The following is a 17,299-nucleotide window of genomic DNA, read 5'->3' on the forward strand; positions in this document are numbered from 1 at the left end:
AATAAAGCATAACAATAGATCCAGGGCATTCTTCCAAAGATCCAGACTCCAGGCCTAGGACATCAGGTCATTTGATAGAGAGGCCTCAGTTCCTTTATCTGGAAAATGGGACTATGCTACCGCCAATCCTGCTAACTACAGGTTTTGGGATAAGCAAATAAGAGAAAAGTGATCTCTTTTTTTTTTAAGTTTTTAAAAAATGTTTTATTTATTTCTGAGAGAGAGAGTGAGCAGGGGTGGGTCAGAGAGGGAAGGAGACACAGAATCTGAAACAGACTCCAGGCTCTGAGCTGGCTGTCAGCACAGAGCCCGACGCGGGGCTCGAACCCACGAACTGTGAGATCATGACCTGAGCCCAAGTCGGACGCTTAACCAACTGAGCCACCCAGGCGCCCCAAAAGTGATCTTTCTTAATCATCTACCAAGGACGAGGCGCTTTACCTGCGTCAAGTCATTTTCAAGAATACAACAGCACTACGAAAAACGACAAATATCTTCCAGGGTATACGAGGCTGTAGTAAACCAGCCTGGGGCCTGAAGCCCATCCAGATAGGGGGCTGGGTGCAGGGGAGGGGAGGGGCCCGTCAGTGCCAGGCCTCCAAGTCTTGGCAGAAGCCGGAAGTAGGGGGGAGGGCAGCGTTTCTCGGGTAAGGCGACTGGCCTGGGCTCACCTTGGTCTCCACGGTGGGCCCTTCCTTGTAGCCGACCCGTTCCTTAAAGCGGGCCAGGAACGCCGGCTCGGCTGGCCGCACGTACGAAACCTGGTTCCGCTTACTCATGGCTGTGCCGGGGAAAGAGACAGGTTCCCCAGGGCCGCCCGAGAGTGTGCATTGGTTATGGCGCCTACTCGTGACGTCACGCAGTCCCCGCCCCCTGGCCGGAGGCCGGGCAACATGGCAGCCTCCTTGATGGCGTCACCGTCCGACCCGAGCGCCAAATTCAAATCTGCGGCCATCTTGAGCTTGCGGAATCCCGACGCGCCGCGCGGCTGGACGTGTGGGTATCCGCTGCCTTGGTCTCGGGATCGAGGGGTGAGGGCGCCATGGCGCCCGGCTGCAAAAGTAAGTAAGGAGTTCCGGCTTCATGACCCCCGTCTCCGCCCCCAAATACAACTGGGAAGGACCGCAACCCCGGCCGCCCGCAGGGTTCCAGGCTGGGCGTGAAGGGCAGGAGCCGACCTAGCGGCGCGGGGCGTTTGGGGCCTCTCTCCGACCCTCAGACCATACGCGGCTCGAACAGCTATCCGCCCTTCTCTCCGTTTTGGGCGCACGCCACAAGGCAGGCACAGTTCTAGGCGCTTGGGCTGAGCAGGGAACCGGAGAGCCCTCCCCCCAGGGGCTCGACGCCCAGCGACCTGCTGGTTCTTCCGTCCCGTTCTCCGTTCTGGCATTTCGTCGCTGCCCTATCTATTCCCGTGGCCCGATCGGGGCTGCTTACGTATCCTTGCCTGAGGTCGGCCGTGGCTCTCACCACCTTCTCCGCGTTTCCACATCACTGAGTGTCCTGAATGGGAGAACTCTTCACGTTCCAAGCACGTCTTTGTCTTCTGGAGGGTCTCCTGTACAGTCTCCTCGGATAAGCGCAGGATATCTTTATATTATCACAAATTCCTGTTTTCTTCCCAAGGGGACCCGTTCCGTTTCTTCCTTTTTCCTTTGGAGAGAAGCACTGCCGATTTTGATAAACCCTCCGATTTTCACTGATTTCTTCGTCCTTTGGCGTTCCCGTGGACGTGCCCGTCTCTTACATTGCCTAATCCTTTAAAGATTAGATTTTGAGCTAATTCAATGGATCTTCGTGAATGATATGAATGGTAATGAGGAGAGTCCTATGTTAGAAGATGGAAGAAGCTAAATTTGTGGTCTTTGATGAAACTTCCAACAACTTTAACGCTTGCAGCTGTCAGTTGTAATTGTTTTCTGATGGATTTGTTGTTTTCGTTAACTTTTTAGGTCATCACATTGTGCTCTTTTTTTCCATCTGAAATGTTTCTCTTCCCTCATTTTCAGTATTCAGGGAATATTAGCACATACATTGGTTCGTTTGTGGACTGAAATGTTCAGTGTGCATTCTGCACAACCACGGTATTCTGTAAATCTGGACACAAAGAGAGTTGATAACCTGTGATAAAATTAGAGCTTGTGTTTACATAATGGAAAGTGACATTTGCATGTCACTATGAAAGGACTCTGTCCTATCCATGTGCATCACTTTCTAGAAGTGATGGGAACAAGCGTATTCACAATTCACAACTCTGTTGTGTGAAAATGATTATTTCCATGAGAAACGCTTCTGTTCCTTGAAGTCTCTTGGCAACGTCCAGGTTGATGACATCCCAAACGCTGCCTTCATTCCCAGCAGCCCAGGGATCAGGAGCAGGACTTGGGAACCCAGACAGTGCTCTCTGCCACTTTTGCTTTTGCCAAAGGGACAGAGGGACTGTTTTTTTGCTGCCAACTCTTGGAGAAGCTGTGAAGGACGGGCAGGTGGGGAATTGGGCAATCTGGTGTATTTCCCACATTCATTTGCTTGAGGGGGTATAGCTGCAAAGGGTAATTTCCAGAACAGTTGTTCCGCTGTGAATATTTGCTTTGAGGATCTGTGGTATGAAATTAAGAATAGAAATTAAGATGGTTTTTTATTTTTTAATGTTTTATTTATTTCTGAAAGACAGCATGAGCAGGGGAGGGTCAGACAGGGAGACACAGAATCTGAAGCGGGCTTCAGGCTCTGAGCTGTCAGCACAGAGCCCAACGCGGGGCTCGAACCCACAAACCGTGAGTTCATGACCTGAGCCGAAGTCGGCTGCTTAACCAACTGAGCCACCCAGGCGCCCCTAAGATGTTTTTTTTAAACTGATGTCCTAGTATTCACTTATTCAAAGATTTATTGAGTGTTCACAGTGTGTCAGGCACTGCCTAGATAATGCTTTATAGTTAATTTGGAAGAGAAAGAAAGGAAACCAATATAAATTTTGATGGCAGTTAAGTCCTTTGAAGGAAAATAGGGCCAAGAAGGGGAGTTAGAGTGATAGATAATTGGGTGGGTGTGTATGGAGATAAGCTGGTGTTTCCCATAAGTCAAGGTCATAGGATGCCTTACTGAGAAGACGATACTTGAGTAAATCCCCAAAGAGATGTTCCAGGCAGAAGGTATAGAATGTGTAAAGGTCCCAAAGTGTGGTATGTTCTAGAAGTAACCAGTTTGGTGGTAGTGGAACAAGGAGTGTAATAGGAAATGAGTTGTGGAGGTGGTGACAGGGGAGGTGGGGCATTAGATCATGTCCCGTCCCGTAGGCTGTTTTAAGAACTTTGCCTTTTACTCTGATTGAGATGGACAACCACTGCAGAGTTTTGTATTTTTGTTTTTAATTATTTTTAATGTTTTACTTACTTTTTAGAGAGGGGGCAGGGGAGAGAGAGAGGGAAAGAGAGAGAACCTGAGTGGGAGAGGGGCAGAGAGAGAGAGAGGGAGACACAGAATCCGAAAGAGGCCCCGAGCTGTCAGCACAGAGCCCAATGTGGCGCTTGAACTCACGGTGCCCCTACCCCTCAACATTTTTTGTTGTTGTCTTTTAAAATCTATTTTATCCAATACTGTGATTTTCGGTTAGGTGAGATACCATTTTTCATCCTTTTACTTTCAGTGTATTTTAATCTTTGAATCTAAGGTGTGTTTACAGTAGATAGTATATAGTTGGAATATATTTTCTCAAGTAATCCCACAGTCTTTGCCTTTTAATTGGGTTAATCTATTCACATATTGTTGTTGATATAGTTGGATTTATATATGCCACTTTATTTTTTGTTTTCTATGTATCTCACATCTTTTATGTTCTTCTGTTCTTCCTTTACTGCCTTTTTTTTTTCTTTAGTGGTTGCTGTAGGGTTTAACATGCACATCTTGGGGCGCCTGGGTGGCTTAGTCGGTTAAGCCTCCGACTTCACCTCGGGTCACGATCTCACGGTACATGGGTTCGAGCCCCACGTTGGGCTCTGTGCTGACAGCTAGCTCAGAGCCTGGAGCCTGTTTCAGATTCTGTAACTTCCTCTCTCTCTGACCCTCCACTGCCCATGCTGTCTCTCTCTCAGAAATAAATAAAACATTAAAAAAAATTTAACATGTACATCTTAACATTTTAATTAATTAATTTCTTAAGTAGGCTGCATATCCAACGTGGAACGCAGTGCAGGGCTTTAACTTAACCACCCTGAAATCAAGACCTGAGCTGAGATCAACCGAGCCACCCAGGCACCCCTCACATGCATATTTTATCAGAATCAGCTTCAAATTTGTATTAGCTTAATTCCAGTAATATAAACGTTACTCCCATGTAGCTCTATTCCTCTCACCCCCTTTTTTGATATTGACGTGGAGATGTCAGGTAGGCAGTTAGATGTGAGAGTCTGGTGCTCAAGAGAGTAATCCAGGAGGTTTAAATTTGGGACTCATTAACATACACTTAGCATTTAGAACCATGACCCAAGAACCGTGAGATCATGACATGAGCTGAAACCAAGAGTGGGACACTTCACCAGCTGAGCCACCAGGCCTCCCACCTTTACCATCTGCTGAAGGTGGCTCTGCCTGCAGCAAATTCTCTCCGAGATGCCTTCGGCCGCCATCTGTTATTCTTGGAAGTCAGCTGGTAATAGAACTGGATTCTCTTGTAAGTAGCAAGTTGTTTTTCTTTTGCTGCCTTCAAGATTTTCTCCTTCTGTTTGGCCTTCACCGTTTTTATAGTAATGTGTCTGTTTGTGGATCTCTGTGTTTATCCTGTTTGGAATTCATTGAACTTCCTGGAGGTATACATTGTTTTTTTCAATGAATTTGGGAAGTCTTTGGCTTCAAAATACTTTAAAAAATTTTTTTCCTGCTGTTAGCTTTTCTCTCCTTCTGGTACTCCCCATTACATCTATGTTGGTGTGCTTAACAGTGTCCCACATTCTTCTGAGTCTTGCTTCACTTTCCTTCATCCTTTGGTCTGTCTGTCCTTTGGCTTGTATAATCTCTGTTGATCTATCTTTGAATTTGTGTATTTTTTCTTCTACTGGTTCATATATACTGTTGAGCCCTTCTAGTGAGTTTTTATTTCAGTTATACTTTTTGGACTTCAGAGTTTTCAGTTTTTCAGAATAATTTCAATTGTTATTCTCCATTTGATGGGATGTTGTCATCATTCTTTTAACACTTTAATTATGATTTCCTTCAGTAAGGTGAACATGTTTATAATGGTGACTTTGACTCTCTCAACATCTAGATGCTATCTAGGCAATTTCTCTTGCCAGCTTTTTTTAAAAGTTTTTTTAAACTTAAATAGTTTATGGGTCATTCTTTACTATTTCTTTGAATGCCTTGTCTTTTTTTGTTGGATACTTAACATCTTAGATAATAAATTACAGCAACTTTGGATACTGGTTTCTCTACTCTTTGCCTGTTTATATGTTTAATCACTGTCTGGATTGCTTTAGTGACATTTGTTTCCCTGTCACAATGTTAAGCCTTTGATGTTGCTTCTCAGAGAAGTCCAGCTTTGGGTATGCCCACAGTCACCCTGATGACCATGGCTTTGGTGGGGATCTCTTTCTCTCTTTCTCTGACGGCAGGTAGCTCTTAAATTCCAGGAGTACTAACTGATTGCCCTATTGTTTTCAACAATGCCTGGGACTTTGCCCTACAAATCAATCCAATTAGATTCTTGCCCTTATAAAGGAAAAGTTTCTGAGGTCTGTGTTTGATATTTGTTCTCACCCCAGTAAAGCTGGTCCCACCTGCCTTAGGTCCCAGTTCTTGCCTGCAAATTAATAGGCCTGCAGTTTTGTTGGTATATTGAATCTCCTCCTAATTGCTTTCCACCACAACCTTCACTGTTCTTGAGTGTGCCCTTGAGGCTTGAACTTCTCCTTGCTTTGTTGGAAATGGAGTCAGCTTCTTTGGAGTTAATCTGCTTTGTGGTCTGTCTCTTCCCTGAGTCAAAATCTCTCAGCCAAGGCTCTTGGAGCTGGGGGTGAGAACAATGACAGTCTTTCAGAGTGACACCTCTGGTCTAGTTGCTGGCTATTTGCTGGGAAGGGGAGTGTGTGTGTGTGTGTGTGTGTGTGTGTGTGTGTGTGTGTGTGTAGCAGCCTGGAGTCCCCTTGACTTGCCTATCCTAGTAGAGAAACAGTGTCTCACTAGCCAGAATAAGGGTGAGCAGGGCCCTTGTGTTCTCAGCACATTATGTCCAAGGTGGAGCCTCATTCCACGAGTGGAGGCCGGGTGGAAGAAGGGAAGCCCCAGCTCTCAGTCAGTTACCCGGGATTTAGCCTTGGGCAGCTGACTGGAGGCTGGATGAGAAATTGGTCACCTGCTCCTAGGAGGAAAGTAGGAGCTGTGTGGGGAGGAAGAGGATCCCTTTGTTCTTGGCTGCAAAGTCTGGAGTGGAGACTCCCAACTCGTTGAGCTGGGAGGGAGGGAGCAAGCGGTTCAAGTACCATAGACTCTCACTCTCTTGTGGAGTTTCCAATGATCTTCTAGACTAGATGTTGTTTCATTTGCTGTTTGCCTTTATGGCTGTTTCTAGAGGCTGTGAGTGGCTTTTATTTTTTTATTTCACCAGTTTCACTGGGCAGTGGGTCAGCATAGTTCCTCTTGCAGTCATGCTGGAAGTTGATCTCTGGCTTCTTTTTTAGCGGAATCATTCTGCCTGCTGGGTTGAGAATAGGTGGCAACTGGGAGATGAGAGAGTGAGGAAAAGAGAGACAGGGAGGCTGTTGTAATAGCTCAAATAAGGGATGTTGCTGCTCAATTCCGTGGTGGTCATAGCAGTGATTTAACCAGAAGTTGTAGGATTCTTGATGGATTTTGAAGGTAGAGCTAAAGATTGGCTAACAGATTGGATATGAAGCATGAGAAAGAAGGGGTTGAGAGATGACTCCAAGGTTTTTGGCCGGAGCAACTGGAAAGATGGAGTTGTCATTAATTGAGGTGGAGAAGCATGTTTGGGGTGGGGGTGGGGTGATCAGGACTTCAGTTTTTGACACTTTAAATTTGAGACATTGCCCATTGGGCATCCAGCTGGAAATGTTAGGTAGGCAGTTCAGTGTGAGAGTCTGGTGCTCACAAGAGTAGTCCAGGGAGAAGGTTTAAATTTGGGACTCAGCCAACATATACTTGGCATTTAGAACCATGAGCCTGGATGTCCTCACCAATGAAGTGGATGTGGAAAGAATAAAAGGAAGATGGAGGCCTGAGCCCTAGAGTGTCCCGCCGTCAAGAGGTCAGGGAGCCAACAAGACTGAGGAGTGTTAGCAACAGAAGAGTAGGCTAGATAAGAATGGGATTTTTAGGGGCACCTGGGTGGCTTAGTTGGTTAGGCAACCAGTTCTTTTTTTTTTTTTAATGTTTATTTTTGAGAGAGAAACAGAGTGTGAGTGGAGGAGGGGAAGAGAGAGAGGGAAACACAGAATCCAAAGCAGCTCCAGGTTCTGATCTGTCAGCACAGAGGTCTGCAAGATCATGACCTGAGCCAAAGTTGGCTGAGCTACCCAGGTGCCCTTTAAGTGGCCAATTCTTGATTTCAGCTCAGGTCATGATTTCAGGTTCGTGAGTTCCAGCCCTGTGTCAAGCTCTGTGCTGTCATCTTGGGATCCAGCTTGGGATTCTCTCCCTCTTTCTCTGCCCCTTCCCTGCTCATGTGCATGTGCTTTCTTTCTCTCTCTCTCAAAACAAATATTTTTTTAAAAGGATGGGATTTTATATTGCAATTTTATTTTATTTTTTTAAAGTTTATTTTGTGAGAGAGAATGCGAACCCCCAGGGGCACAGGGTGTGAGCAGAGAGAGAGAATTCCGAGCAGGCTCCACTCTCAGTGCCAAGCCCCACCCAGGGCTCAGTCCCATGACCCTGGGATCGTGACCTAAGCCTGAGTCCGTCACCCAAACAACTGAGCCACCCAGGCACCCCTATATTGCAATTTTAAATGCCTGTAATAACTTCTTGTCTTTTTTTCTAGCTGAGTTACGCAATGTGACAAACTGTCAGTCTAACCAATCAAGGTAAGAACAAAATCTTGTTGCTGAGACCAAAAGAATTAGGGATGTAGTATTTTTTTTTTTAGTTTATTTTTTTTATTTTTGAGAGAAGGGAGGGGGAGCGTGGGAGCAGGGGAGGAAGAGGAGGAGGAGAGAGAGAGGGAGAGGGAAAGAGAGAGACAGAGAGAGAGAAAGAGAGAGAGAGAGAATCCCAAGCAGGCTCTGCAGTATGAGCGAGGAGCCTGACGTGGGGCTTGGTCCTACGAACTGTAAGACCATAACCTGAACTGAAATCAAGAGTCAGGTAGCCAGGCGCTCCACCCAGGCAGGATACAGTAACATATTAAGGGATACTTGTTTCAGCATTAAGCTCAGTCCTTAGCTCCCTGGGAATCCAGAAACATCACACTTCCTCCCCAATTCTCCCCGCATCCTCTTACCTTCCAGGCTAAAAGATGGAATCAGTAACATAATTCTTCCTTGGGGTGGCTATTTTATTATTGCTGTTAAGAGGGAAATCACAGGGGCGCCTGGGTGGCTCAGTTGGTTAAGTGTCTGACTTCGGCTCAGGTCATGATCTCACGGTTTGTGGTTTTGAGCCCCATGTCGGGCTCTATGGTGACAGCCAGCTCAGAGCCTGGAGCCTGTTTCAGATTCTGTGTCTCCCTCTCTTTCTGACCCTCCCCTGTTCACGCTGTCTCTTTCTCTCTCTCTCAGAAATAAATAAAACATTAAAAAAATAAATAAATAAACATTAAAAAAAAGAGGGAAATCACAGACAAGCAATGCTTGGAGCTCCATGGAATCAACTTCCTTTGAGTTTATTTCAGGTAAAAGCTTGTGAAAATAAGTATGGTGAAGCAAATCATAAAGGGTATGAGTCACGTGCAACACGTGAAGAGGTGAATGTAAGTGGGTAGGTTTGGGGCTTTGTTGGGGAAACTCAGTATGGAAACATGACAGGCAGTATGGGACTTAGATCCATTTTTACTTTTCTCCAGTAAACTGCATTTCTTATCTTTAGTAATGAAGGTGATGCCATCAAAGTTTTTGTGCGAATTCGTCCACCTACAGAAGGATCTGGATCAGCTGACGGAGAGCAAAACTTATGTTTATCTGTGCTTTCCTCTACCACTCTCCGGCTGCACTCCAACCCTGAGCCCAAGACCTTCACATTTGATCATGTTGCAGACATGCACACCACTCAGGTAATGATAATTCTGTAGACTTCACTTTCCATTTGGGTAAGATTCTATTATTATTTGTGAGGATTTCATGTCTGGTCTCTTTAGTTTGATAGATCTCACATAAGGAAGCTCAAACATTTTGTAAATATTTTAGATGTAATGTATTTTAAAATATTCTAAATTTAATTTTATCATTGCTTTTTCCTTCATCAAACTTTGTACCAGAATGACAAGCCTGCTTTGCTTTTTCTCACCCTCCAGTGATGGAGGTTAGTGGAGGTGTATTTTTCAGAGCCACTTGGGTGATTGATAATAAGTATAATCCAACTTCCTAGTTTAGGGAGAGTATCTTGGTTGTGGCTGCTATAACAGAAATATCAAAAACAGGATGGCTTAAACAGCAAACATTTATTTCTCATTTTGGAGGTTGGGAATTCTAAGATCCAGGCCAGGAGATCTAGTGCCTGGTAAGGACCGGCTTCCTGGCTTGTAGATAGCTGAGTTTTCACTATGGAGAGAGAGAAAAAGCAAATTCTCTGGTGTCTCTTCTTAGAAGGGCACTACTCGAGTACCTTACACGTGCTCCACCCTCATAATCTAATTACGTCCCCAAAGCCCCAAGTCCAAATACCATGGCATTGGGGATTAGGGTTTCAACATAGGAATTTTGGGGAAGACACATTGAGTCCATAGCAGAGAGTAACAGATTTAAGATTACTATGATGTCAGGAACTGTTTTTCTAATTAAGGACAGTTTAAGATCTAGTCACCACTATGCCTTAGAATTTTCTGTAATGAGGGCAGTGTTCTATATCTGCACTGTCCATTACAGTAGTCCGTGGCCATATGTGGCTACTTCAGTTTGAATTTATTAAGATTAAATAAAATTTAAAAGTTAGGGGGCACCTGGGTGGCTCAGTGGATTAGGCATCTGGCTCTTGATTTGGGCTCAGGTCTGATCTCACAGTTGGTGAGTTTGAGCCCACATGAGCCTCCATGCTGGCAGTGCAGATGGAGCCTGATGCAGGGCTCAATTTCACAACTGTAAGACCATGACCTGAGCTGAAATCAAGAGAAGGATGCTTAGCCAGCTGAGCCGCCCGACACCCCTATTGTTTTATTTTAGAGAGAGAGAGAGCGTGCACACGGGGGACACATGCAGGGAGGCTGGGGGGTGGGGAGAGAATCTCAAGCACGCTCCACGCCCTGCGCAGAGCCCAATGTGGGGCTCCATCTCACACCTGTGGGATCATGACCTAAGCCAAAATTAAGAGTCAGACGTTTAACTGACTGAGCCATCCAGGTGTCCCAGACGTAATTTTAATCCTATATTTGTTTAACCCAGTATATCCAAAATATCTTTTCAACATGTAATCATTATAAAGCAAATTATTAATGAGGCATTTTCCATTCTTTTTATTCATGCTCAGTCTTCCAAACCAAGTGTATATTTTACACTTATATTTTAAGTTGGAATGGCCATGTTTCAATAGTCACATGTGCCCAGTAGTCACATGCGGTCATGGCTACTGTATTAGTGCAGGTTTAAGAACTGTTGGGGCGCCTGGGTGCCTCAGTCGGTTGGGCAGCTGACTTCTGCTCGGGTCATGATCTCATGGTTCGTGGATTTGGGCCCCGCGTTGGGCTCTGTGCTGACAGCTAGCTCAGCCTGGAACCTGTTTCGGATTCTGTGTCTCCCTCTCTCTCTCTCTGACCCTCTCCTGCTCATGCTGTCTCTCTCTCAGAAATAAATAAAATGTTTTTTAAAAAATTAAAAAAAAAAAAGCTGCAAGATAAAAAAATAAATTGTTGATAAGATTGCATCTACTTACATGTGTAAAAATGAAAGCAAAAAATCAGGTATTGATTATTTAGTACAAACCTGTGGGAAAAGCACTGAAGAATATGGCCATGTATTTGATGCTAATACCCATTTAATATTTGTATGCAATGTGCTGACAGAATTCTGTATAAATTCTAGGTGTAAGTTTTAAATCTAGAATTGTATAGGGGTTTAGTAGACATAATTATGCTTAATGTTTTATCATCTTCGATGTTTTAGCTTTCTTCTATACTGGGTACAATTTTCACATTACCACAAGTGTTGAAAAGTCTAAAAACATGCTATTCTTATCGTTATATTTTAGAATGTAGTTTAGGAATGTAGTTCGTTTTTATGAAATGTTAACATGTTTGGTGCTTACATTTGTAGGAATCTGTGTTCTCGACTGTGGCCAAGGGCATTGTGGAGTCGTGCATGAGCGGTTATAATGGTACCATCTTTGCATAGTAAGTTGCTGACTGTGTCCCTGTACAGGGTGCAGTAGTAAGTGCTTCGTTCATTTCTTACGGCTGCTGTAGTGCATTACCACAGACTTAGTGGCTTGTAACAACACACATTTATTATCTTTCATTTCTGTAAGTCAGAAGTCTGACATGGGTGCCAGTCTTACTGAGCTAAAATAAGTTAAGTGTCCAGGGCTGTGTTCCCTTCTGGAGGCTCTAGGGAAGAATTCCATTTCCTTGCCATTTCCAGCTTTTAGAGGCCACGTGTGTTACTTGGCTCCAGTCCCCTTTATTTTCAAAGCCATAACCATACAACCCTTCAACTTGTCTTCCTTAGTCACATGTCCCTCTGACTACAGCTGGGACAGGTTCTCTAATGCATGTGACTAGATTGGATTCATGTGGGTAATCAGGGTGGCAGGGGTTAAACTCTACCTCCTAGAGAGGAGAGTGTTTATATTATTTGAAATTCTTCTCTAAGGAAGATTTGTCTCTTCTCTCCCATTTTTTATTTATTTATTTATTTTTTAATATTTTTATTTATTTCTAGGNCCCATTTTTTAAATTATACTTTGGGTTATAATCCAATGCATTATTTTTATCTTGTTGCTCATGTCGTCCTAACTTGGCCATTGGCAGCTTTTGGAGGCTGGTTTCTGTGTCCCTTTGACATGTTCCATCGTTTTGCTTGAGCACTTTCTTACTTTATGATGGTACCAGCTGTTCCTGGCTCATCTGTCTTTTCCCTGTCCTAGGGTTAGACTCAGCCATTTCGACAAGGAGCCCTGGTTCCTTTTATTGCAGAATGGTATTTAGAAACCAGGATGTGGGCACTAGGTGTGTTTGTTGCTACTGGAGTATTATTGCTTCTAGACCTTCTCAGCAGACAGCTAGGTAATACATGTGTATGTACTAAGTCATGTATGTAGACATGTCTGTGACTGTTTCTGTATCTATGTGTTTGTATATGTATTAAGTTAAGCATGAGTTCATGCTTATGTCTCTGACTGTAATCTAGGAGGTTAGAATCCATATGGGTTCATTCTAACCTTCCTTCCTTGTTTATCTGTAACCTCCCTTGCTGGCATGGAGAAACCTGGCCGCCACCTTCTGTCATCCCTTTACTTACTCCTTCAGCCCCAGTGTACATGTGAAGCGCTTCCAGAATTGTTTTCCTGTCTCCCTGTGAGGAACAAATTTACTCAGTAGTTTATGTTTACATACAGTTCATTTTCTGTCTGTCTTTTTTTTTTTTTTAAGCCTTAATAATTTCCAGTCAAAAGCTCCTTTTCTAAAGTACTTGGGTCATCTCCTTTGCTGCCCATGCACGTCGGTGCAGTGATGTCACACGCTTGTGATGTGGGTACGTGCATTCCATCCTGGGACTGCTGACATCCTGGTTGATGCGTTCTGCTTGTTTTTTACTTTGTGTGCTTTAAAGTTCACCCTTTGTGATAGACACCTGTAATAGTGTTTTGACAAATGCAGAGAGCCATGTATTCACCACCCTCGCACTGAAAAAGACTGTTTCTTTACCTTAGAAGTTTCCCCTGTGTCCCCCTTGTAGTCAGCCACTTCCCTTTCCCTCAACCCCTGACCAGGGTACACAAATATATTTTCCATTCCCGTAGTTCTGCCTTTTCCAGAGTGTCACATGAATGGAATCACACAATATGTAGCCTTTTGGATCTGGCTTCTTTCTCTTAATAAAAATATAGGATTCGCCTGTGTTCTTGCATACATCAATAACTTACTCTTTTTTTTCCCATCCTCTGTAGTATTTTACTGTATGGGTTTATCATGATTTGTTTATCCATTTCCCTATGAAAGGATATCTTAGTTTTTAGTGATTATGAATAAATTGCTACAAATGTTTGAATATTGGTTTTTGTGTAAACATAAGTTTTCAAATCGTTTGGGTAAATACCTAGGAATGCAATTGCTGGGTCATATGGTAAGTCTATGATTAACCTTATGAGAAACTTGTCACGTTGTTTTCCNAGGCGCCCCTGTCAGATTGTTTTCTAAATGTATATTTAAAGTGAGACATGATCCTGAATTTTCTAAATGTTGGCAGCCTTAAAATATTGCTGTAGACTTACTGTGGAATGTAAGATGGAGGTCCAGAAGGCATTGTGACCTTAGCAATTGTACAAAGTGAATTTTAGTATCATTCCAGATTTATAGAATATATAGGTTAATGGGAATATATTTTTAGTGTAATTATTATTTTTTAGCAGTAGACAATCACATTTTATTTAGAACTGGAGCTTTTTAATAGAATGTAGTGAATTATTTAATGCATTTGAGGGGCAGCTGGTAGCTCGGTTGAGTGTCCAACTTCAGCTCAGGTCATAATCTCGCAGTTTTGTGGGCCTAAGCCCCGCTTCGGGCTCTGTGCTGATGGCTCAGAGCCTGGAGCTTGTTTCAGATTCTGTGTCTCCCTCTCTCTGCCCCGTCCCACTTGCACTTTGCTTTTCTCAAATGGCTCAGTCGGTTAAGCATCCGACTTTCGCTTGGGTCATGATCTCGCGGTTCGTGGGTTCGAGCCCCGCGTCGGGCTCTGTGCTGGCTGCCAGCTCGGAGCCTGGAGCCTGTTTCAGTCTGTGACTCCCTCTCTCTCTGGCCCTCCCCTGCTCACGCTGTCTCTCTCTCTCTCTCTCTCCTAGAAATAAATAAAAAACATTAAAAAAAAAATTAAAAAAAAATTTCATATAGTTGAGCAGCTGATGCTTTGTGTGTGCCCTTGGTTTATCTATAATTGGCTTAAAACACAAGAAAATAAAAAACACATTAAGAAGTATGAACTCGGGGTGCCTGGGTGGCTTAGTCGGTTGAGCGTCCGACTTTCGCTTAGGTCATGATCTCGCGGTTCGTGGGTTCGAGCCCCGCGTTGGGCTCTGTGCTGACTGCCGGCTCAGAGCCTGGAGCCTGTTTCGGTCTGTGACTCCCTCTCTCTCTGACCCTCCCCTGCTCGCGCTGTCTCTCTCTCTCTCCTAGAAATAAATAAAACATTTTAAAAAATTAAAAAAAAAAAAAAGAAGTATGAACTCTAGGCTCATGTGCACATGCATACTAACTTGAAAGTTTGCCTTTGCTTTTCATGCTTACTTTTCAGCTGTGTTCAGGAGAGCTGAATGTTTTCTCTTCATCAGTACGGCAGAGACCTATTTTCTCATTTGTCTTCTTAAGAGAAGAAAGATTTTTTTCCCACAGATTATTTTGAGAGGTAAAATTAAAAAATGAATTGGAAATAGAGCCACAATTGCCAGACACTGTGTTCTCTTTAGAGATTTAAATATCTTTAAGTATCTTACAGTCATACTAATTATGTTTAATTTGTGGCATATTCATTAATAATTTAATGAAAAATTGCTTTTCGTTAGAAGAAGGCTCAGTCTGTTAAGTGTCCGACTCTTGATTTTGGCTCAGCTCATGATCCCAGGGTCATGGGATTGAGCCCCATGTCGGGCTCCATGCTGAGTGTGGAACTTGTTTAAGATTCTCTTCCTCTCTTCCTCTGCCCCTCTCCCCAGCTCATGGGCTCTAGCTCCTTTAAAAAAAAGAAAAGTTAAAAACTCTGATGGCTATGTTTGTATAATTTTGAAGAATTACCAATTAACAATGTAGCTCTTGGTAGTAGAACAGGAGAGAAAGAAAATGAATCAATCACTTTTTACTTAATATAATTTTTAAAAAGTAAACGCTACGCCTAATGTGGGACTTAAACTTAACTTTACCCTGAGATCAAGAATTGCATACTCTGAGCCAGCCAAGCATCCTTACCTAATGTAATTAAAAAAAAAAAAAAAGGAAAATAAGATCTTTACGGGGAAAAGTTTTTTATGTTTATTTATTTTGAGAGAGGGAGAGATCGTGTGTGTGTCTGCATGGGAGAGGGGCAGAGAGGGAGAATCCCAAACAGGCTCTGCAGTGTCAGGGCAGAGCCTGATGTGGGGCTCTACCCCATGAACCGTAAGATCATGACTTGAGCTGAAATCAAGAGTCAGATGCTCAGTCACCTGAGCCACCTAGGTGTCCTGGTGTTTGTGGGGAAAATTTATCTATCAGTAGAACTTATTAAAGCAGGAGGGGAGTCTTATAAGTTTTGTGTGTAAAAATAATGTATAAAACATTTGTTTTTACAGTGGACAGACTGGCTCAGGGAAAACATTTACAATGATGGGTAAGTGAATTAAAGTTTATCATTTGCTGGCTTAATCTACTCTGCAATGACAGCACCTAGGCACCAAGGACATTTTGGGGGATGTCTTACTTTCTGTATATGGTGTTGACTTCATAAAATTAGGGATATTTCCCAGGCTTCTGTCAAATTGGGAGTTCCATGATAACAAAATTCATGTTTGCAGCTATGTTCCCAGTCAGTGCTTAGCACAGAGTAGGTGCTTAATAAACAGTTTGTGTGAGTTGGGTTTAGTGACTTTTTATATATTTATAAATCCATGTAATTACCACCCAGATCAAGATTCCTAGTCAGTAACTACCTCATCCCCTTCCCCTGAAGTATGTATTACTCTGACTTCTATCATTAGTTTTGGTTCTTTTCAAACTTCTATAGATGAAATTTTACTGTATGTACTCTTTTATGTCTCGCTTCTTCCTCTCAGCATTAAGTTTCTAAGATTTGCTCATGTTGTTGCATGCAGTACAAGTTTATTCCATTGCTGTATCCCGTTGCTGTATAATGTGTTATTGTGTGAATATGCCACATTTTCCATGTTACTGTTTCTAGACATTTGGATTATCTCCAGTTTTAGACCATATGAATAATGCTGCTATGCCACTTTTTCTTGTGTGTGTCTTTTCAAGTTCATTTTTGTTGGGTACATCTCTAGGAGTGGAATTTGCTGGATCATAGTTATGTGTGTATCAGCTTTAGTATCTACATGGCCATGATAGATATGGAAGTTCTGGGACCTCCATGTCCTTGTCTATACTTGGTATTGTCAGTTTTTAAAATTTTAGCCTTTCTGGAATATGTGTAGTATTATCTCATTGTGTTTTTGTTTGCAGTTTCTTGATGTCTGTTGACAACTGAGCGTCTTTCATATGTTTATTGGACATTGAATAGCCTCTCTGTAAAATACCCATTCAAGCTTTTTTCCCATTTAAAAAATTAGCTTATCTTTTTCTTACTCATTTTTTGTAAAATAGGTTATAGTCCTTTGTCTACAAGATAGCAGATTTTTCTTTAGGTTTTTCATTTGTCTTTTGACTTGCCCCTTGCCAAAGTTCTAAATTTTCTTATGGTTGAATTTCAGTGGTGGTTGTTTTTTAATGGTTTCTGAATTGTGAGTTATAGTAAGAAAGAGAATTATTGAGTGAAATGAGAAGAAACCACAAGACTCTCTGGGAGAAGAATCTTCCAGGCTGTAGGCTCTAAGTTGGGAACTTGCTCAAGAGTGTTCAGGGGCGCCTGGGTGGCTTAGTCGGTTAAGCGTCCGACTTTCGCTTAGGTCATGATCTCGTGGTTCGTGGGTTCGAGCCCCGCGTTGGGCTCTGTGCTGACTGCCAGCTCAGAGCCTGGAGCCTGTTTCAGAGTCTGTGACTCCCTCTCTCTCTGACCCTCCCCTGCTCATGCTGTCTACCTCTCTCTCTCTCCTAGAAATAAAAAAAAATATTTAAAAAAAAAAAAAAAAAAAAAAGAGTGTTCAGAGAACATCAAGAAGACCCATGGGTTAGAGGGGAGTTTTCCAGACTAAAGGGGTAGTAAGGAGGGAAGTTGGAGTTAGACTCTGAGGTCAGCTCATGTGAGACCTGGCTGGGGTTTTGGATTTTGTGAGAGAGATGTGA

At 43.1% G+C, this 17,299-nt stretch overlaps 2 protein-coding genes across 3 annotated transcripts in view; one reads left to right on the forward strand and one right to left on the reverse strand.

The window, feature by feature from the left end:
- The window catches only part of KIAA1143 (KIAA1143 ortholog), an 8,137-nt gene extending 7,289 nt beyond the window's left edge, over positions 1-848 (reverse strand). The window contains exon 1 of the mRNA XM_077777314.1: positions 672-848. Within this exon, the coding sequence (XP_077633440.1) occupies positions 672-779 (108 nt within the window). The 5' untranslated portion in view covers positions 780-848. The remainder of the gene's footprint in view (positions 1-671) is intronic.
- Positions 849-1,017: 169 nt separating this feature from the next.
- Positions 1,018-17,299, forward strand: part of KIF15 (kinesin family member 15) — a 66,271-nt gene continuing 49,989 nt past the window's right edge. Inside the window, exons 1-5 of one of the 2 annotated variants that reach the window (XM_077777163.1) lie at positions 1,018-1,061; positions 7,994-8,036; positions 9,037-9,220; positions 11,412-11,488; positions 15,634-15,671. In XM_077777163.1, the coding sequence (XP_077633289.1) occupies positions 1,043-1,061; positions 7,994-8,036; positions 9,037-9,220; positions 11,412-11,488; positions 15,634-15,671 (361 nt within the window). In that variant the 5' untranslated portion in view covers positions 1,018-1,042. Of the gene's footprint in view, positions 1,062-7,993; positions 8,037-9,036; positions 9,221-11,411; positions 11,489-15,633; positions 15,672-17,299 lie in introns of those variants that run through there. The other variant, XM_077777164.1, reaches the window with a different exon arrangement.

The sequence above is a fragment of the Crocuta crocuta genome, unplaced genomic scaffold, assembly GCF_008692635.1.
Source record: "Crocuta crocuta isolate KB4526 unplaced genomic scaffold, BGI_CrCroc_1.0 scaffold77, whole genome shotgun sequence".
In the NCBI taxonomy this organism is placed as follows: Eukaryota; Metazoa; Chordata; class Mammalia; order Carnivora; family Hyaenidae; genus Crocuta; species Crocuta crocuta.